This window comes from Pungitius pungitius, chromosome 10 (genome assembly GCF_949316345.1).
Source record: "Pungitius pungitius chromosome 10, fPunPun2.1, whole genome shotgun sequence".
Lineage (NCBI taxonomy): Eukaryota > Metazoa > Chordata > Actinopteri > Perciformes > Gasterosteidae > Pungitius > Pungitius pungitius.
In genome coordinates, this window is record NC_084909.1 from 9,313,594 (window position 1) to 9,331,305 (window position 17,712).

General features: G+C 45.1%; 2 protein-coding genes across 11 annotated transcripts in view; one reads left to right on the forward strand and one right to left on the reverse strand.

Moving 5' to 3' along the window:
* The first annotated feature begins 250 nt into the window (after positions 1 to 250).
* Positions 251 to 4,486, forward strand: myl1 (myosin, light chain 1, alkali; skeletal, fast). The gene is made up of 6 exons (XM_037489317.2): positions 251 to 454; positions 1,236 to 1,263; positions 2,665 to 2,808; positions 3,353 to 3,526; positions 3,629 to 3,706; positions 3,962 to 4,486. The coding sequence occupies exons 1-6, from the start codon at positions 329 to 331 to the stop codon at positions 3,988 to 3,990; spliced, it is 579 nt and encodes a 192-aa protein (XP_037345214.1). The 5' UTR covers positions 251 to 328; the 3' UTR covers positions 3,991 to 4,486.
* Positions 4,487 to 5,921: 1,435 nt separating this feature from the next.
* map2 (microtubule-associated protein 2) overlaps positions 5,922 to 17,712 on the reverse strand; it is a 54,976-nt gene continuing 43,185 nt past the window's right edge. For 8 of the 10 annotated variants that reach the window (XM_062565076.1, XM_062565075.1, XM_062565074.1 and 5 more), the window contains 9 exons: positions 17,469 to 17,711; positions 16,827 to 16,943; positions 15,942 to 16,003; positions 14,263 to 14,404; positions 14,028 to 14,084; positions 13,402 to 13,703; positions 7,957 to 8,038; positions 6,815 to 6,927; positions 5,922 to 6,551 (listed from right to left, as the gene is read on the reverse strand). In XM_062565076.1, coding sequence (XP_062421060.1) covers positions 6,330 to 6,551; positions 6,815 to 6,927; positions 7,957 to 8,038; positions 13,402 to 13,703; positions 14,028 to 14,084; positions 14,263 to 14,404; positions 15,942 to 16,003; positions 16,827 to 16,943; positions 17,469 to 17,711 — 1,340 coding nt within the window. In that variant the 3' untranslated portion in view covers positions 5,922 to 6,329. Of the gene's footprint in view, positions 6,556 to 6,814; positions 6,928 to 7,956; positions 8,039 to 13,401; positions 13,704 to 14,027; positions 14,085 to 14,262; positions 14,405 to 14,503; positions 14,690 to 15,941; positions 16,004 to 16,826; positions 16,944 to 17,468; position 17,712 lie in introns of those variants that run through there. The other 2 variants (XM_062565077.1, XM_062565082.1) reach the window with 2 other exon arrangements.

Below are 17,712 nucleotides of genomic sequence, written 5' to 3' on the forward strand. Positions count from 1 at the left end.
AAACTTTCACGCCCTTTTTCCAATGTTTTCGTGTTTTTTTTACTGTTGTTTTTTTTAGATATGTGGCGTAAATAAGCACTTTAGTGGGCGGCAGCCGGGTATTCCGTGTTTGGGGAGGGCACACACCCCTTCCCCCCGTCATCCAATCCTTACACGGGGACAGCGCCGCGCAGGGGGTCAAGTGGAAAAAATAGCCTCCCATATATACGCCCCAGGGGTGATACTTGCTCCGAGTCCACTCCACGCTGAGCTACACTCCTCGTGTTGTCATCCGAACCGGGAATTGCCTGTGCGTTAGGAACGAACAGTTCTTCCACCATCAGCTGACATGGCACCCAAGAAGGACCCCAAGGCGCCCGTCAAGAAGGCCGAGCCTGCAGCGGCCCCCGCACCGGCACCGGAGCCCGCTCCCGCTCCCGCAGCGCCCGCCGCTGTCGACCTGTCCGCCGTCAAGGTACGATGACTGACCGTGAACACCTTTGGGACTGGTCCATAGATTTTGCATGACACAAGTCGAGCGGCTTCAGTGGTTTTCCAACAGGGTTCTGGAGGGGGTGGGGGGGGGGGGGGGGATGCGCGGCACAGTCGAGATTTTATTTTTGCATTTCTTTTTCGCACGTTTGAAGGAGGGATGTGACAAAGGTCTGCTTCTGTTGTAGGGGGCAAGGCGGTTGCAGTGCAACTGCAGACCAAATGTAAATCCAAAAAGGATTGGTGTTTGTGGTTAAAATCTAAATTAGATTAGCTTTTTGGGGGGTTTGATGCACATGCATTATAACTTTGCCAAAGCCAGGAAGAAGGAAGCCAACCAGTTATTTTTCTTTGAGAAGATGCATAAGTAAGGAGGTCATCATAGCAGGCGGGTTTGAGGCGGTCGACTGGAACCATGGACAGCTCACCGTGGTCTAGACCACGCCCCCCTCCCACCTCTCACCCTCTCCCCTCTGCCCTTTGGATTGGACTTAAAGAATGGTGACGAATGAATGACGGCTGTGCAGGGTGACACCAAATGTGGACATGTTAATGTAGCTAAAGATGGACCTCCACAGATCAGATGCCACCATGTGAAGTTAATTTTGGCAGAGAGACCAGTTATATCCTTCTCTAGACCGGATTGATTAGTCTACAATACGTATGTAACTGCTTGTAGTTGTGCTGTTGAATAGTTTGCATGTACATGTACTCTGGAATTTGTTTGTCTTGTAGTAATATGGCTGTTTTGTTTTGGCTTCTAGGTGGAATTCAGTCCAGACCAGATTGATGGTACGTACACCTCATTTTGCCCCCCCCCCCCCCTTGCTACCATGTGACACAACATACGGCCCATAAAACTCAATACTTCCTTCCCTTATATATCTCTTCGCCAATTATCCGGACATCTACATATCCATCTGTATTGGAGAGAAAAACAATGTAGATGAGGATGGTCATCATTGTGCATTTGACATGTTTCATATTTCTTGGTTGAAACAGATAAAAACTAATGAATGGTAGTAAAATAATATGTCCCTGCTGAATTGCCTAGTTATACAAGGCAATGTGCAAATCAAGCTTCACCGGGAGGCTGCGGCTGCATTTGTCAGCTTCACACCACATACGGAATGTAGAGTGTTTCCTTTACTGTTTGATCAAAAGAAAAACCCAGGTGCTATTGGACCCATCCGACCCTTGACAGGACACCACCTGACCACACTCGTCATCTGACCAACTGCCTGTTAGGCTGCAGTCAGCATTCCCTACTTTTACTCAGCTCGCCCACACAGGGTCTTGCCTTTAAAAGGAGGGGGCTCATATTCTCAGCTATGTTTATCAATTCCAAGGTGGTCTTTTAAATGGGACCATAGTGCTGCTAAGAGAGACAGAGACAGAGACAGAGGGACAGCTGCGATACAAATAGTAAGCGGTGACAGAGTGGGGCCGTAGTCAGTCCATAATTGCACATCTATAGAGACATACTGGCCCTTTTTAAATGTCGCCCTTACTATAGTTTCCCTTGTCAAGCTGTAGGGAAGCTGCCTCCACCTGGTGGCAGGTGTGCAACAGCAACAGCTATTCTTACTGAAATGTGGGAAATACACATTTAACATAGATACTAGAACAAAATAATATTATTAAGTTTTTTATTTTTGTGTACCCCTTGGAAATAAGATACGTAGAATTGATGTGTTTCAGGTACCTTAGAATGAGTCGGTAACATCTACATTCAGAGCGTCACAATGTTCCTCATTGACAGAATCCTCCGCAAACTGCTTGTCAGTTCTATCAAGAACCAGGTTTGTGGTGTCCGCTCATCACGAGTGGCTTTTGAGGGAGATGGGTGCGCCTTGGCAACTTTATTGCTGGATTTAGAGATTTTTGGAGCTTCTGCAGCTGGCTGCTTTCATCAGAAAGGAGTTGTGGGGGTTTTAAGATGGATGATTTCTTTTTAAATTTAGGGCACTCCGGCGTACTCTAGTTTCTCAAGATTACCAACACTGCCTCAAAATGTGAAATGCTACTGAATAATTTAAAGTCCCTCTAGCTGTTTTATTAATAAAAATGGTACTGTACAAAATTATGACATTACAGGGTTCAGCAGGCCTTTGCACACTCAATTCTGAATACCTTTCACACAGACCGGATTCATTTAGGCAATCATGTATCCTCTTCTCCTCCATTCTGCAGACTACAGGGAGGCCTTCGGTCTGTTTGACAGGGTGGGGGACAACAAGGTGGCTTACATCCAGATCGCTGACATCATGCGCGCTCTGGGACAGAACCCCACCAACAAGGAGGTCGGCAAACTGCTTGGAATGCCCTCCCCTGAAGGTAAAACACATTTACAGCATTTGTTCGAGATTTTTGTTACATAGATTAAAAGCTTTGACTGTACTTGTTTTTTTTGGTGCAACAAAGCCTCTCTTCCAGTCAGGAATGTGTGATGTTGTGCCTAATACTGCATATTTATCAGTGTTTTAATAAAAAATGTGTTCTTCTCGTGTGTCCCTTTGTGTCCCTCTTGATCTGGTATTTGCTCACAGATAGATGTAAATTCTCTGTACCCTTTAAAGTAAAATAGCACCATGACGCTCAATCATTACTGACTGAGCCGGTGTCGAAAATACGCATCAGGATTATAGGTGAGGAGTCAAGAAAGATTTCTGAAGAACTTTATAAATACCTAGTAAAGACAGTAAAGAAGCATCACCTGCAGTAGAAAGGGGCCGGTGTGTAATTGATGCTGTAATTGATGCTATAATTGATGCTGTAATTGACGCTGTGTTGAAAACGGTTTTGTCAACACGTGACGGTCGTTGTCTAGAACCTTCCTGGGTGGAACCGACTGTGATTTCTCTGCCCCTGTCGCCTGCAGACATGGCCAGCAAGAGAGTCGATTTCGAGGGCTTCCTCCCCATGCTCCAGAGCATCATCAACAGCCCCAACAAGGCGGTGCTCGACGACTACGTTGAGGGTCTGCGCGTCTTCGACAAGGAGGGCAACGGCACCGTGATGGGCGCCGAGCTGCGCATCGTCCTCGCCACACTGGGTGAGTACGGCCCGCGGCGCTGACGGGGGGCTCCCGTGTTGCTCCCGTGTTGGTGTGCGTGTGTGTTATTGACACTGGTTTTGCTCTGCGTCTCCCATACAGGAGAGAAGATGAATGAGGCTGAGATCGATGCTCTGATGACAGGACAGGAGGACGAGAACGGCTGTGTCAACTATGAGGGTGAGCCACAGCTTGCAGGGTTACAATTTTCACCTTGACGTTGCGTTTAATGGAAGGTTATCGTTCTCTCTTGATGTCGTCGAGCCACAACATGGCAAATGTTCCACTAAATGTCTCAATAACGACATCAATGAAAGTGCAATGATGTCTTGTAATGTATAAACTGATTAGCTAATGAAGCTGTCGTTCTCCTCGCTCATGCATTTCCCCTCTCTTCTTTTCCTCCCTGTGGGCTGCGCTGGTCTTCATCTGCAGCCTTTGTCAAGCACATCATGTCTGTGTAAGGACACCCGCCGCTGCGGTGGTGAGCATCGTATGTGCAGACCCATGGTGTTGGGACATCCACTCGCTGTTTCCTGTGCCACCTGGGAAGCAGGGGAACAAAGGACTATGAGATGTCATTTCTGAACCCTTTTGTTTTGTTCTACACTTTCTTTTGATTTTTTTGCCAACCGGTGCTTTTTTTTTTTCTTCCCTTCTCCTCCTGCTGTTCGGCAAGCCGTCCTGATTTCCACGAGATTTCCTCATTTTCATTTCACACCGTGTCTCTTTGGGGATTTCTGGTATCACTGGCTTTCAAAGTGGAGCAGTGATGGAGGGGAAGATGGGATAATGACGACCACCCCCCCTCCTTTCATTTGGAGCCTGGCCGACTCCATCTGCCAGTGAAGAGACAAGTTTGCCCCAGGACTGGCTATAAAAAATATATACACTCCTTACCCAACCCTTCCATAGGTCTTAACTTATTGTATCCTCTGCCACAATAAACCTTTCACAAACTCCTATTTCCAAATTTTTGACTCTATTTATCTGATGCTTAATTAACTCAGCCAGATTTGTGTTAAAGTGAAAGTTTTACATTTCTGGAAATATGGGTACAGTTATAAGAAAAGATGTTTACCCCTCTCAAGTCTGTCACACAGCTAATAGTCAATTGCATTTGTGTTGTTTTTTTTAGGTTCAAGAAATGAACTGTATTGATCAGAGACATCTTCTCATCTGACTCAGAAAGCAAATAAAGACATTTCCATAAATGTACCTTCTGATCATTAACATTATCCATTGTAATCCAAATAGAGAACAGTTCGGCAGTATCACCTTTTGTCTTTTTTATTGTCATTAATGATTGTAACCAGTGTCATATCAGCAAGAGAAAAAACTGCGTACATCTACTTGACTTTTTAAATACATTTACAGTTGCTGGGGGTGGAGCAGAAGGCAGGGTGGGGGCACATATAGATGGGGTATGCAGAAAAAAACACAGTAGCAAACAAACATTTGCGGGTGAGGGCAGTAATTTTCGCAGGAGGAAAGGTTTACAACAAATGTCCAAAAAAGAAACTAGATCACCCAAAAACTTTTTCCAAACAGACACTCCCTCGGCCACCTTGAATTGTCTTTTTCGTGGATTTTTCAAAAGATCCCCGCCCCCCCCCCCCCCCCCCCCTCCTCCTCTTTCATCTTACACATATTGCAAACAAAACATCCAGATACGGTAGCATACGTGGTAAAACGGCATTGGATCGGCACCAGACGCACACACACAGACAGATTTCAGAGAAGCCACACGTTCTGCTAAGCTGCGGTGCAACATCAGCCTGTGAGAGCCGAGGAACGAGTTCATCATCTGCAGCTCCAAAGACAGCACACTTTAAGCTGTAAGGTTTGTAGAATTAGCTCCAATGTTTAACACTGTTCTGATGTTTAAACAGGCGTCTTTATTGAACTTCTGAGCAGGCACCAGTGTACGATGCTCCTCAACAGGACCGAGATGCATTCCTTAGCGACACCAAATCAGCTGTCTGACATTGTCACCAAGCGTTACACTGTAAACAACTAATAACTACAAAACATGAACTTGTTTAATCCCTATTCCATAATTGGAAATAACATACTAAAATCCTTTTTTTTCACTTACAAAATAGCCTCTTTTAACATTTGAATCAATACATGCTTGTCATAACATGATCTAGTTATTGCAGTAATGCAATTGTACATGTAGTTTTATAGCCATATTGTCACTTCCTTTTAAAACGTTTTAAGGACATGTAGATGGTAGATGGATTTTTATACATGTTTCTATATATATTTTTAAATATGTTGTATATTGGATGACAAGAATGACTTGCAGTAAGGATGCTCGGTCTGTTAGGGGGTTTGGCGTCCATGCACATTCACCGAGCCAGAGCAACACGTGCTGCGTGGTGTGCCGGCCACATTACTTCTTACTAAATGTAGAAAAAAAGGCTGTAGCTTCTTCAAAACACTGATCCAGGACCAGTTAAGCCAATACCTGGTCCCCCACTCTGTTATGCACCACTACAACTACGACCAGTGCTCAGACTGAACTATTCTACTGAATGTAATATCATTCAAAAAGAGAGGCCAACTAAATTAATCAGAAATAGCATATATTTGAAAATTAAAGAAGAACAAAGCACAGTAGCTCCTAATTTGAGTCTCTACTTAAAGTGGAGTGATGGATCTTGAAGTGGAGGGAAGCTGGTGTTGGCCTCGGGGGGGGGGGGGGGGGGGGGGAGTTGGCAGGAGTAGGTAGAGAAGTTTTGAGGAATCATGGTGAGGATGTCCTGGGTGCAGAGCAGGGATCCAGAGGGCCCAGTGTTCACAAACCCTGCTTGGCCAGAGCTGCGGTGACATCCTCGGCAAGGGTTGCTAACTGAGGCGACTCGATCACGTTGAGACTGCCGCAGGATGATAGGTTGCTGTCCCGATGGTGCCGGGGGGAAACCAAGCTGGACAGGCCTGGTGACTGAACAATGATATCAGCTCCGTGGTCCACTCGTGCTGTGGCGTGGTCACGGAGAATCTGCCCGTGGCTCTCAATCTATCTGGCACGGGCAACGTGAAGAAAGATGGGGATGGGGAAGAAGAGATAAACACTATTTTCACATCACGTAGCGTTACAATTATTTTGTGTATTGTGTCTGAGGTGGTCAGCTTTGGAAAAAACTTGACTCAAGGACTGAATCCTGTGTTACTGACATGGAATAGATACATACCCAATAGTATACATACATACATATACACTAGTACCACAGTCTCCCAAAAAACCTTTAAATCATGGAGCTGCACGGAGGTGACACTCACCGTGACGCGGCTTCCACCAGGAGTATGTTGAGCGTTATCCAGGGAACCCACCTTGGCTTGGGCTTTGTCTTTAAAGTCTAACTTCACAGTCTCTATACGCACGTTACCGCCCCCTGGGGAGAAGAAATGGAAGTGCCAAAAGTGTGCAGGGGAAGAAACTCAGGTTTTCCCATGGATGCCTTAATGCAGAAAGAAATAGTCAAGGGGGTTTAAGGTTTGCTTTGAGCAAAACCGTATTGTGTTGAAACAGATTTCATTGGCAAAGTGAAGGCGTAATGTTGTACTGGAAGAGCGTGCATGCTCAGCAAGCATCTCAGTGAATACAGGTCATACGGTGGATAGACAGAGAGGCACCAGAAGATGGTGCTGCAAGACCTAAAGTAGTCATCACAACATCATTGAGGTGGTTCTTAGATGCTTTACGTGCTTTGTTGACTTTAGGCCTGCAGTGTTTTTGGAACAACAGTAACGTTATTGCTTTCAACACAAGTAACGTTGGGAGGGCCGGTTCGCCTCTAAAAATAGACCAGTGCAGTTGTCCCTAATCCAAAAACCATTTACTGCAGACAGTCTTCTACTGTGGATGGGTGTGTGGGATCATAAACTGACGGGGAAACGAAACATTGTCCTGAGACCTGCCTCCCTGAATGCACGCTGGAGGTCAACGTCATAAACAAAGTGAGCACAGTGTGTGATTCTACAGTTTCTCTCACAGTCAGTGATGGCCCTGTGCAGGCTCGACCCAATCCAGTTCATCAACAATTCATAAGCGTCCCGCTCCACACATTTAGATTAGAAACCCCCAGGAATCACACCACCTCCCACATTTGGCCGTCTGCGGATGGAATTGTATTAGATTGCGCTTCATTACAGCTAAAGTGCATTAAAGTTTATGTCCTGTTTTTATTATTTACAGTTAGGTCTGATACCTAACCTGTGGGAAACCCGGGCCCCATTTAATTTTATATTTAGATACTGATAATGAAATCTGAAACATTCTGCATTGTTTTTATGGTAGTGTTGAGAGAGTACTGGACATCCCTCTATAAACTTGTATCGTGAGGTAGGGGAGTGCAACGGCAACCTCCTGTTCACCCCGGGTGTGACCCCTCAGTACCTCTCAATGAGCGCAGGCTGATTACCTGGCCGATGGTGGATGTTGTCAAGAGAGCCACACTTGGAGGTGACGTGGCTCAGATCAATCTTCTTGTTCTGTATCATCACCTGGAAAAAAAACAAAGTCAGGGAAAGACGAGGTTAAGAGCTCCCAGTTTGCAATGCAGAGGTAAACCCCCCGCTGACCTCAACTCAAGCTTTACATAAATGATCCAAACAGCATCTTTCCCTTTCTCAATTACACAGAGGGATGCAGCACTAAAGTGCAGCTGCTGTTTGAAGAACACAATTGGGTATCAACTTGGAATTAGAGGTTGCCTTCGAACACGGTGATATCTAATTGCATGTAATTATTTGAAGAAAAAAAAGGCATGAAAGCAAAAGGAGAATTCGAGTGACTGTTAAATAACAGTCTTTAAATATTTCTGGTAGTGCAGAACTGCTGGTGTATATTATACCAACAAAACTAATGTGGCTGTAACTTGTTCTTGATAAACATTTTTTTGCATATTTTGAAAACCTGTCGAATAAGCACTATAGCAGTGAGGGAGAGGCAGGGTAAGGAAGGAATGCAAGGGGGCGAGCGGGCGGAGGGGGGGGCAGCCACAGCAGAAGAGGAAATGAGAAGATGCTGTAATGTAGAACGCCCCTGGGATCTAAAGAGGAAGCCACGCAGACGTAAGGGCTGACCCAGCAAACGGACCGCAGCAACAGGTTTTAGACGCAGCACAGTGATGGGGAGCAGATGGAACCGGTCCTCGGGGGAACCACTGGGGACAGGACGGCTCGTCTGGCCCGTGTGTTCAGGACGGCACCCGAGGTGACGCCTGTGTCGGCGTGGGTGAACATCATGCTGCAGGTTGGCTCGTCCCTCCAGCGAACATGTTCATGAAGACATCTTTCGACTGTGTTGTTGCAATATTTTGATCGTAATGATTATATTCACATGACTTGAATCCAAACATAATTTCATGATTCATATTTTGCTATTTCCATGAGAAAAACTATGCTGGTATTAGTTTTTGCACTTTGTACAGTCCGCTATGAGGTACAACAAAATAGACCTACATAATAAGAGATTAATATTTGCTTCAGCCGTCATCCTGTCACATTATTGCAATAAGAGGAACCTAGAGCTTAAATACTAAATACATTTTGAAGTGTTTAAATGAAAACAAAAGTCTTGGTGTTCTTCATCAAAATGTGAATTTAAAAGCTTTCCAACTGCGAATTTGAAACCAGTTCACCATGTACAGTAAACAATTAAACATAATTAAGTAGGTTTTGTTTTGTGTGTTAGGGGCCGGCGATCGATTGATTGTATCTTTTCATGCCCTCTGAAATGCAAGAGGAGCGGATTAATCTCCCGCCTTGACAAATGAACATTACATTTGGCCACCACCCAATTATGACTTTTTCATCTTTCCGACTGTCAATCACCCTTGATAATTACACTACGATGCCATTCCGTCTCCAAAAGAGATCAATTCAAGTGATGCAACTCATCCACAAACCCTCTGTCCTTAGCTTTTAGCTTGGACTTGCCTAGTTGATGTGGAAATAAAACATTCAACAGAACTTATCCAACATAATTTCATTGGCATCACCTTTTCTAAATCTCTTGTAAGATGATGCACGTGCCTACAAGCTGTATGACGACAATAAGCTCTCCGGCTTTGTAAGAGATCGTCATCTTTCGCTTTAGATCATCAACTTTCTGAATAATGTATCATGAAGTGATCACAAAAGTAATTTCAATCAAAACATGAATAACAGGGATCAGTGGGATTTTAGAGCCTCCCCCAATCAGAGTAAATATGATATCAGAGGCACGATGTTATCAATTGCTAGAGGACACATGTGACTCGCATGATAAAAATCTCTACTGGGGAATGCCACGTTGATACAGGGAGTGAGGTAGTGAGGTAGTACCTGCATTGCTGCAGTGATGTGTAAGTGACTAAACAATAAAGCCAGGAGGAAAAAGAAAAGGAAAAGCACTAAAATAAACACAACACAATAGAGAAGGCAGACATTAACACTGAGACAGTGGAACTGGTGGCACACAACTCACGTTTCCACCTCCTGCCGTGTAGCCCCGCCTCTCCAAGGACCCACACCTAGACTGAACATGGCTATAGTCCAGCTTAACATTGGGGATGAGAACCTGCAGGGGCGGAGGTGAGGAATGAGGCAGGACAAGGCCCGGCCTCTTCGCCGTGGCACTTCTCTTGAAAATATCTCTCAAAAAGATTGTATCCTCCCACTGTTTGAATAAGTCCTGAGTTTGTTTGACTGGCGGTTCACCTGTTGTCACCGGGGTAACAAGCATTCAATGAATACAGCTACAGTTTGAAGCTAAAAGACAAGATGGATCCGTGCCACCACCCGGCATCAGCCGGGACTCTTAGTGTCAGCCTGGGGCCTGTTCCAGCTGATCGCCTTCACTCCGGCTCATCCAGAACTCAGTATTTCATGTCAAGGAAATGGCCACCAGTGAACATCCGACAAATGGCAGAGACAATACAAAAGCAAGGCATTTGAATTGATTTTAACGGAATGCCATACCAGCGTCTGATCTCTGGGAGCTAACTACCAAATACATGACAGGACACAAAATGCGGTGTATTACAGGATCACACGGGGGAAACCAAACAAAGACAAATGACCGGAGTGAATTTGCTACTTATTTACACATCGCCACGGAGACGCCCTGCCACAGTTAGAGTGGTTGTGCTGGTCAGTCATGAAGTGACCACAAACTAAGGTACTATGATACTACGCCATCAAGCTACCCGGATCTAGCCAGATTTGCACCGCATAACAACAACTAGTAGCTTGTTGCACGTCACTTAATTGGACCGGGACTAAAGACATAGAGTAGTGACAAGCTGGGATCAAATTGTGGTCCTTTCCCTCTAAGGATCAAGTGAGGTATGACAATTGTCCAAGGCTGACGGGTACATACATTGCCTCCACGGGGAGAGCGCTTCAGATTATCCTGGGAGCCGCATTTTTTCAGTAAGTGAATGAGGTCCAACTTCCTGTTAAAAATATGAATCTATGGAGAAATACAGAGAGATTAAGCAAAAGCTGGGATTGGCTCGATTGACCACACGTAGGGTTCTGATAATATATTGATTGACTACATTAAATATTCAACAATCTACTCTCAATTAATTAAGTAACGTGAAACGAGTCATTTTCCGTATTAGACCGAACTTTGCACACAATAATCACATGGTGAGACCATTCGCAGTGCTCAGGTGTACCAGCAGGTGTTGGGTCCAGGTCACACCGTGTGCCGCCGACAGGCAGAGAGTAACGGAGATGAGGCGAAGCACCAACTTCCAGATCCAGGAGGACTTGCGTTTGGCCTCTGCTGGCATTTTCTGGTCCTTGTGCTTCTATGAGGACAACCATCGGACAGGTCAGTGTCCAGGGAAGGGCTTGATATGGGCCGGGGGGAGGCTTGGATAGGGAACTAGACAGAATGTGGAGCTACAAGGAACTAATAGAGGTCAGGAGAGGATTGTTGCTGCTGCAACGTAAAGATTGCGCCACGATTATGGAAGATTCAACCATCCCTACGGCTAATAAAGCCTAATAGAGGCTAATGAAGGCTAAAAAAGACCAAAACCCACCTGAACGAAGAATCAGGAAATGAGTTTAAGGTGCGACTACATTTCACATTATGTCTTACTTTTGTCTACCATGGGTGACACACGTGAGTAAACGGCTGGTTGCAGTGAATTCAAACACAACACAAGAAGGAGAGTGCACAACTGCTACACATGGCTTACAAGCCTCATCCAGTGGCAAATGAAACCTCCTAATGAGCTCTTCACCTCTGTAAGGTCATATAGCATGCTTCACAACATAAGTAGACTGCATGCACCTTATAGCAGCATCATGTTATAGATTGTTACTCTGTGTCATTTAGTTTATGGCCAAAGAGAAGCGGGGAAATCTGTGTGTGTGTGTCTATAAGTGTGAGCTTGTGAGTGTGCACACAAAAGCTGCCTTCACTGTCTGAAAGCAGGACACTTCTGACACTTCTGCTTCCCAGTTCGATACACACACATAAGGCATTACATGTTTTCTCATATATTGACTGATATATTGATAATGTCACAAAGTGCTGCCCGTGTCTAAAGCATAAAGGACAGACTGTGTAACAGAAGCGCACACAGACAAGGGACACAAAGTCCACCTGACGCGGTGGTCAACCTCTTCCACAGCCACAAAATTAAAGCTCACCTTCCAACGGGTCAACAACTAGACCACCTATGCTCACATTGCATCAGGTGATGACCTTTGGCTGCAAGCCACCCTCCTCCCTCTGCATTGTCTTGGGAAAAGCAAATTATGAGCTGGCACGCTTGCACACACAAACGCACCCGCAAACATGCCCAGAGACGCCGCTTTAAGGACCTCCTTCTCCTGCAGAGGACAGGCATGGCGTTTGGAGCTCGGTGCCTCCCCAGATTTAGTGTCTGACTGCACAGAGCGGCGCAGAGAACTGGCAACGTCATAAAGATGTCAGCTAAATCCTTAAGGACGCCTAATCGGGTCAGGAGTGGAGGCTTGTAAGAGCTGATTGATACAGACACGTTGCTGTTCCCCGCTGCAGCGGACTGACTGCGTGTCAGACTGGAACACAATGTTTGTCCAACTGTGGTGCGACGCGTGCACTCCCAAACACCCTGCTATAAGGAAAACCGTCTGTAAGTGCTGTCTTCAGGATGAATACTTCAGACTCGGGGCTCACAAAAGAGTGCAACACACAGAGCCCTCGTGACAGTTACCCCCAGCTCTCTGCAAATGGACAAATGGCACCTCTTGCTTGGAGCAGCTTTCTATAGTTCTATACAGAAATACCGCACCGACTGAATCAAATCTGATTTAAAGAGGATTACTTAAAGGAGTTTAAGGGTGGTCTTTAATATTCATAACTACTCAAGGCCTTTTGAACCTTGTTTGGGCTTTTCGTACATTTTTGTGTGTCTGTTTTCTTTGTTAAATCATTGTCCTTTTAAACTGGTGAGTCAGGAAGTGATATGGAGACTAACATGGGAAAGGGATAGATTAAATTAAAGAAAGTTTGGTGAGGTACGACAGAGGGTCCACGGGAAGTAATTAGATCATGAAGTCAGACGAAATCATATAAAAACACATTTTACGATACAGTTCAAACCAAAACATTCAACTATGAAATTGTTTCATCGTTTGAAGGACAAGATCTAGGGTTTGTGCTGGTAGGAGATGAATTCAATAGTTCTTCGATTTCTGTATGACTCACAACTTCTCGAATAACCCTCTTTGAGACCATAAGTAAAACATAGACATGAAAGAAAAACAGAAGACATGCAACAAGTAGAGATTGAAATGAATCACAGAGGTGAAAGAAACAAGCAAGCAGGTTCGAGAGGAGCAAAGATTGCGGCGCCACCGAGGAAGAAGAGCGTCACCTGTCCTCCCTTTGGCTGGTACTTGATATTCTCTATGGAGCCGATCTTGGACCGGATGTTTTTGAAGTCGGGCAGCGGCTGGTTGATGATGCGCAGCTGCTTGGGGGTGGTTGCAGGTGACTTGGGCGGGGTGCGCACCACGGCGACCTTCCTCTCCTGGGACATCAAGCTGAGGGAGCGTGGGGTCCCGGGGGTCCTTGAGGACGACGAGTAGCTGGGCGGGGTCCCCGGCGTGATGGCCGTGGAACCGGGAGTGCGCGGGGTGGAGTGGCCGCTGCGGGCCGAACGCGAGCGCACCGGTTCTGTTATTGGTGGGGGAGGGATGAAAAAAACGATGATAGGTTGTAGCCGAAAAAGAAAAGGTGTATCCATTAGGTGCAATTTAGGGATCTTTTTTATTGTTTTTTAATTAGGAATCAGAAAGCTGTCTTGCAGCACTGTATATTTGTAAGGTTGAAAGTGCGGGTCGTTCATTAGCATGAAAGAGTAAATCCTAATTTTTGGCTTTAAAAAGACTATTCCAAGACTCCTATTAAAATAGATTAACTTTACATAGAGTTGCTAGTTAATTGAGGTAATCTTTAAAATGTAATACTATATAGCAATCAATAGAAAATCCCATCTACCTGTCATGCTATGGGTCCGTCCGGTCCGATGCTCTGCCCTCATCTCAGTGGGAAACGCTAAGGGAGAAGGAAAAGATGAGGGGCAGATTCAGGGATTCATAAAATCAATTTAGAACATGAATTATCAGCCATTGGTACAGTTTTTGTCGACACATGCTGGAGGCCGATGTTGGATTTATCTTAACGTAAGTAACAATACTTTGAGAAGTAAGTTGATCAGAGAGCGGCGGCCTACATGTGGGTCTGCGAGGAGCCGTGGAGCTGGAGCTGGTGATGGAGGTGGAGCTCTCTTCGTGGTCATGGAACACCCGGCGACTCAGAATGGAGGCGTGTCGCGGCACCGAGGACCTTTTTGCAGGGCTCCAAGACCCGCCGTCCTTTTTGGGAAACAGACACACGAGGTAACGCCTTCGGCCGGTAGCGGGACGACGATTTATTTAGTAATATTCAACTAAATGATTCACACATGATTTTGTGTTCCTTCCCGAACGCTAGCAGCTTACAGGGGGCCACCGGGCCCGTCGACGTACCTCGGCTACGAGTCTCTGCAATACTGGCGAGCTTTGAGGCTCTGCTGAGGGTGGCCGAGGTCTATCTAATGAGGCGGCCACTCTGGATATAGAGGTGGGGATCTTTGTTAGTGGCGAACGATGGACGTGGCACTGAGATAGCACGGCGATTAGGCCCCCGGCGGGTGAGTGGCATGGCACCGAAACACAGGACACAGGATGAAGAAAGAATGGTGAAAATAAACAACAACATGCATCATCCGTGCACAAGATCCCATCGACTTGGGATGATCTTGTGTGTTAAACCTTTCATTACTGCCCTTCACTCCATTCTGGCAAGCTCATTGCAAACATGTTAAAATATTTCAAATGATGAACAACAAAAATGAAGAAAAAAATGGAGAATATATTAAAGCTCATGCATATTTATGTTATGCATATAAGTTCCAATGTACACTGTAGCAGACTTATTTACGGCTGTAAATAAAATGCTTGAATCGAAAGTGGGCTCAGAGTGGCAGATCCCTCTTACAGTATGCCTTAATGACATGACATTTAAGAAATTGTGTTATTTTAGACACAATAACCGTCATCACCACAGTGGAGGAGTAAAATGCACGACCACAGTGCTGGAGAAATGTCACAGGGTGATGCGACACCCACTCGGTAAAAAGAAAAATGCTCTAAATGGATCTGCCTTGTCTCCCTCTGCAAAGACCCATTAAACGAGGAAACAAAACATTTGAAAAATGAAATCAAAAGCAACTAACAAACATTCTTTCACAAAATAAAAACTAACAGTGGTGTTAATACAGAAATGCAATTCCATGGTTTTCATGCAGGGATTACTTGGGTTTGACAGACAGACGGAAGACAGCATTCGCTTAAACAGTTTGTAATGTGGTTATCGGAATAGATGATAGGGTTTCTCTGCGAGTCACGATACAAAATATGGACCAGCTTATAATAAGACTAAATTCCAATGATAAATATTCTGCCTAATCGATGTGGTGTTTAGTGTTTTCGAGTCACTAAATATGCACAACGGCAACTTGTGTGTTCGTTTCATATTAGTAGCAAGAGGTAAAGATTTAATATCTGTTTTGACTTCATCGTGCATTAATTGCACAGTGTAACAACACGCCTGAAAACCGTCTACAGCATGTTCGTGTTTAACAACCCTTCGTCTCTAAAACTCTTACCGAAATGACAACAAAAGGCCGAGGGACGGCAGACGTAATGTTGGAGACTCCAGTTTCCCAGAGACAGGAGCCATCAGTCGCTGACGTTTAGTTTAGTTTTTTGTCTCCAGGGTCAGTTTGTCCTGATCGATGTTTGTTTAATTGCCCCCCTGCCCAGTAAAAAGCTCAATCCGATATTTCTCATTCCATTATTGTGTACTCACCAATGCTCTGTCGCGAGACTTTCTGGCAACACTCAGAGGCTGACGGGTGTCTAGCAGCCCCTCTGAGAGAAAAACGGAAACAGAAAAAAAACAGAAATATTACAACTAGAGAGCGTTCGACATTCATGCGCTTTGTGTGCTTTAAAATTGAGCACGTTTGCTTTGATTGTACTTGTATAGTCGTAGAAAATACAACTTATCACCAAACCTTGGAGAGCTACATGACAAATCAAATGTTTGAAAGCTGTGCTGAGCAGCAAGACATCGCACAGAGGGATTTTTGTTCATATAAGGAAGCCCTGCAAATACGGTCAAATTGGGGCATGCAGCGGTACACTGAGCTTCCATCATCAGTGACACATAATTCAGACCATGGGGGGGAAATGAAGTGCAAAATGAGTCTTTATTATCATGTCCGTAGAACACCAGTTCCCTGGCAAGCACAGGCTAAAACACAGAGTGAGTGGGAGAGAACAGGTCAGATTTTCTTCTTTGTTATTTCACACCAAACAACTATCAGGAAACCTTGAAATGATCCAAAATATACAATGATGTCACAATGAAATGAAAAAAAAAAAAAACGGCTGAAGCTTGTGGGGAAGATGCATTTAAAGAATCTTAACACCAGCTGAGCATCTGTTTTTTGCTGAGGTTGCAGCAGCGTACCAGAACATGATCATTTCATACTTGGTGTTAAGTTCCTCTTAAAAAAGCAAAGAGACAAAAACAAATGAAAGACATGACACATGTATGACATTTACATTTTATTGTGAAATGAAATACAACAGCAAACGCAAACCATGCTAACCAAAGTAAAACTAAAATGGACGACAAAACCAGCTTGGCGCCGACGGTGGAGGCGAGCGGACCGAGGCCAAGTGTCACCTGTGGCTCTCCTGCGAGGACAGGAGTGGTGCTGCGTGGGGCGGGTCTGGCGGGCGTCTGGTTTCATTGCGCTCCTCTTGGATGGGGATTTGGTTAGTTCGGCCTTCCTGATCACAGCTGCCAGGGGGAACGGGGCCGGTGACAAAAGCAGAGACACAACAAAGAGGCAGAGACTCACAACTTTGTAAACATGGAAGGCTTTTCAGTGGTGGTATTGGCATCTGTCATATGCTAAAAACAACTGGCTCATGGTCTGCACACCTTTTGGCACAAACAGCTGTTTAGAGAAACACTAAATACCTGTATATGTTGTACTTTTAGTGACAATGAACCCCCAGCTTCAGGTTTAACAACATCCAAATTGTTAACATCTTTGAGCCCTGGTTCGGTCGATACTTTGCAACACGGGGCTTTGCACTCATTAGCTAAATAAAGAAGACTATTAGGAATTGAGTCGACATTTGTTAGCAGACTGCTCATGCACACACGATGCTGCTCAACTACGGAGTGGGTCGCATCACAGGCCCTCGAGCAAATCACTTGTTTTCTAAAACTAAAAGAAAGGGGGGCACCTGTCCCATTTACAGTCCCGAGTGTGGTGTCATGCAATAATCATAAACATCCATAAGAAATGACGGGAACCTTTTTTCTTCTGGATATCCTCTCTGGGGATGAAGACAGGTTCTTTGCGGACAGGTTTGCGCTCTGGTGTGGACATTCGTCCCTTAGCCCGACCTCCTTTGGCCTTTGGTTTGACTGTTTTTTCTTGTTTCTCTGTTTTCCTTTGTTGGGTATGCTTGCTCTGGACCACAGCAGGCTTTTTGACTGAGCTGGGCACCTTGGGCAAAGGCTCGATGTGCTCTGTCGCCGTACTCTTATCATCATC

What these genes read in the sequence shown, in the direction of transcription:
- myl1 (XM_037489317.2), top strand. Translation starts at nt 329, where the DNA reads ATGGCACCCAAGAAGGACCCCAAGGCGCCCGTCAAGAAGGCCGAGCCT. An exon ending in CAGTCCAGACCAGATTGATG is followed by an intron (nt 1,264 to 2,664) that starts GTACGTACACCT and finishes TCCATTCTGCAG; the next exon opens with ACTACAGGGAGGCCTTCGGT. An exon ending in CATCGTCCTCGCCACACTGG is followed by an intron (nt 3,527 to 3,628) that starts GTGAGTACGGCC and finishes TCTCCCATACAG; the next exon opens with GAGAGAAGATGAATGAGGCT.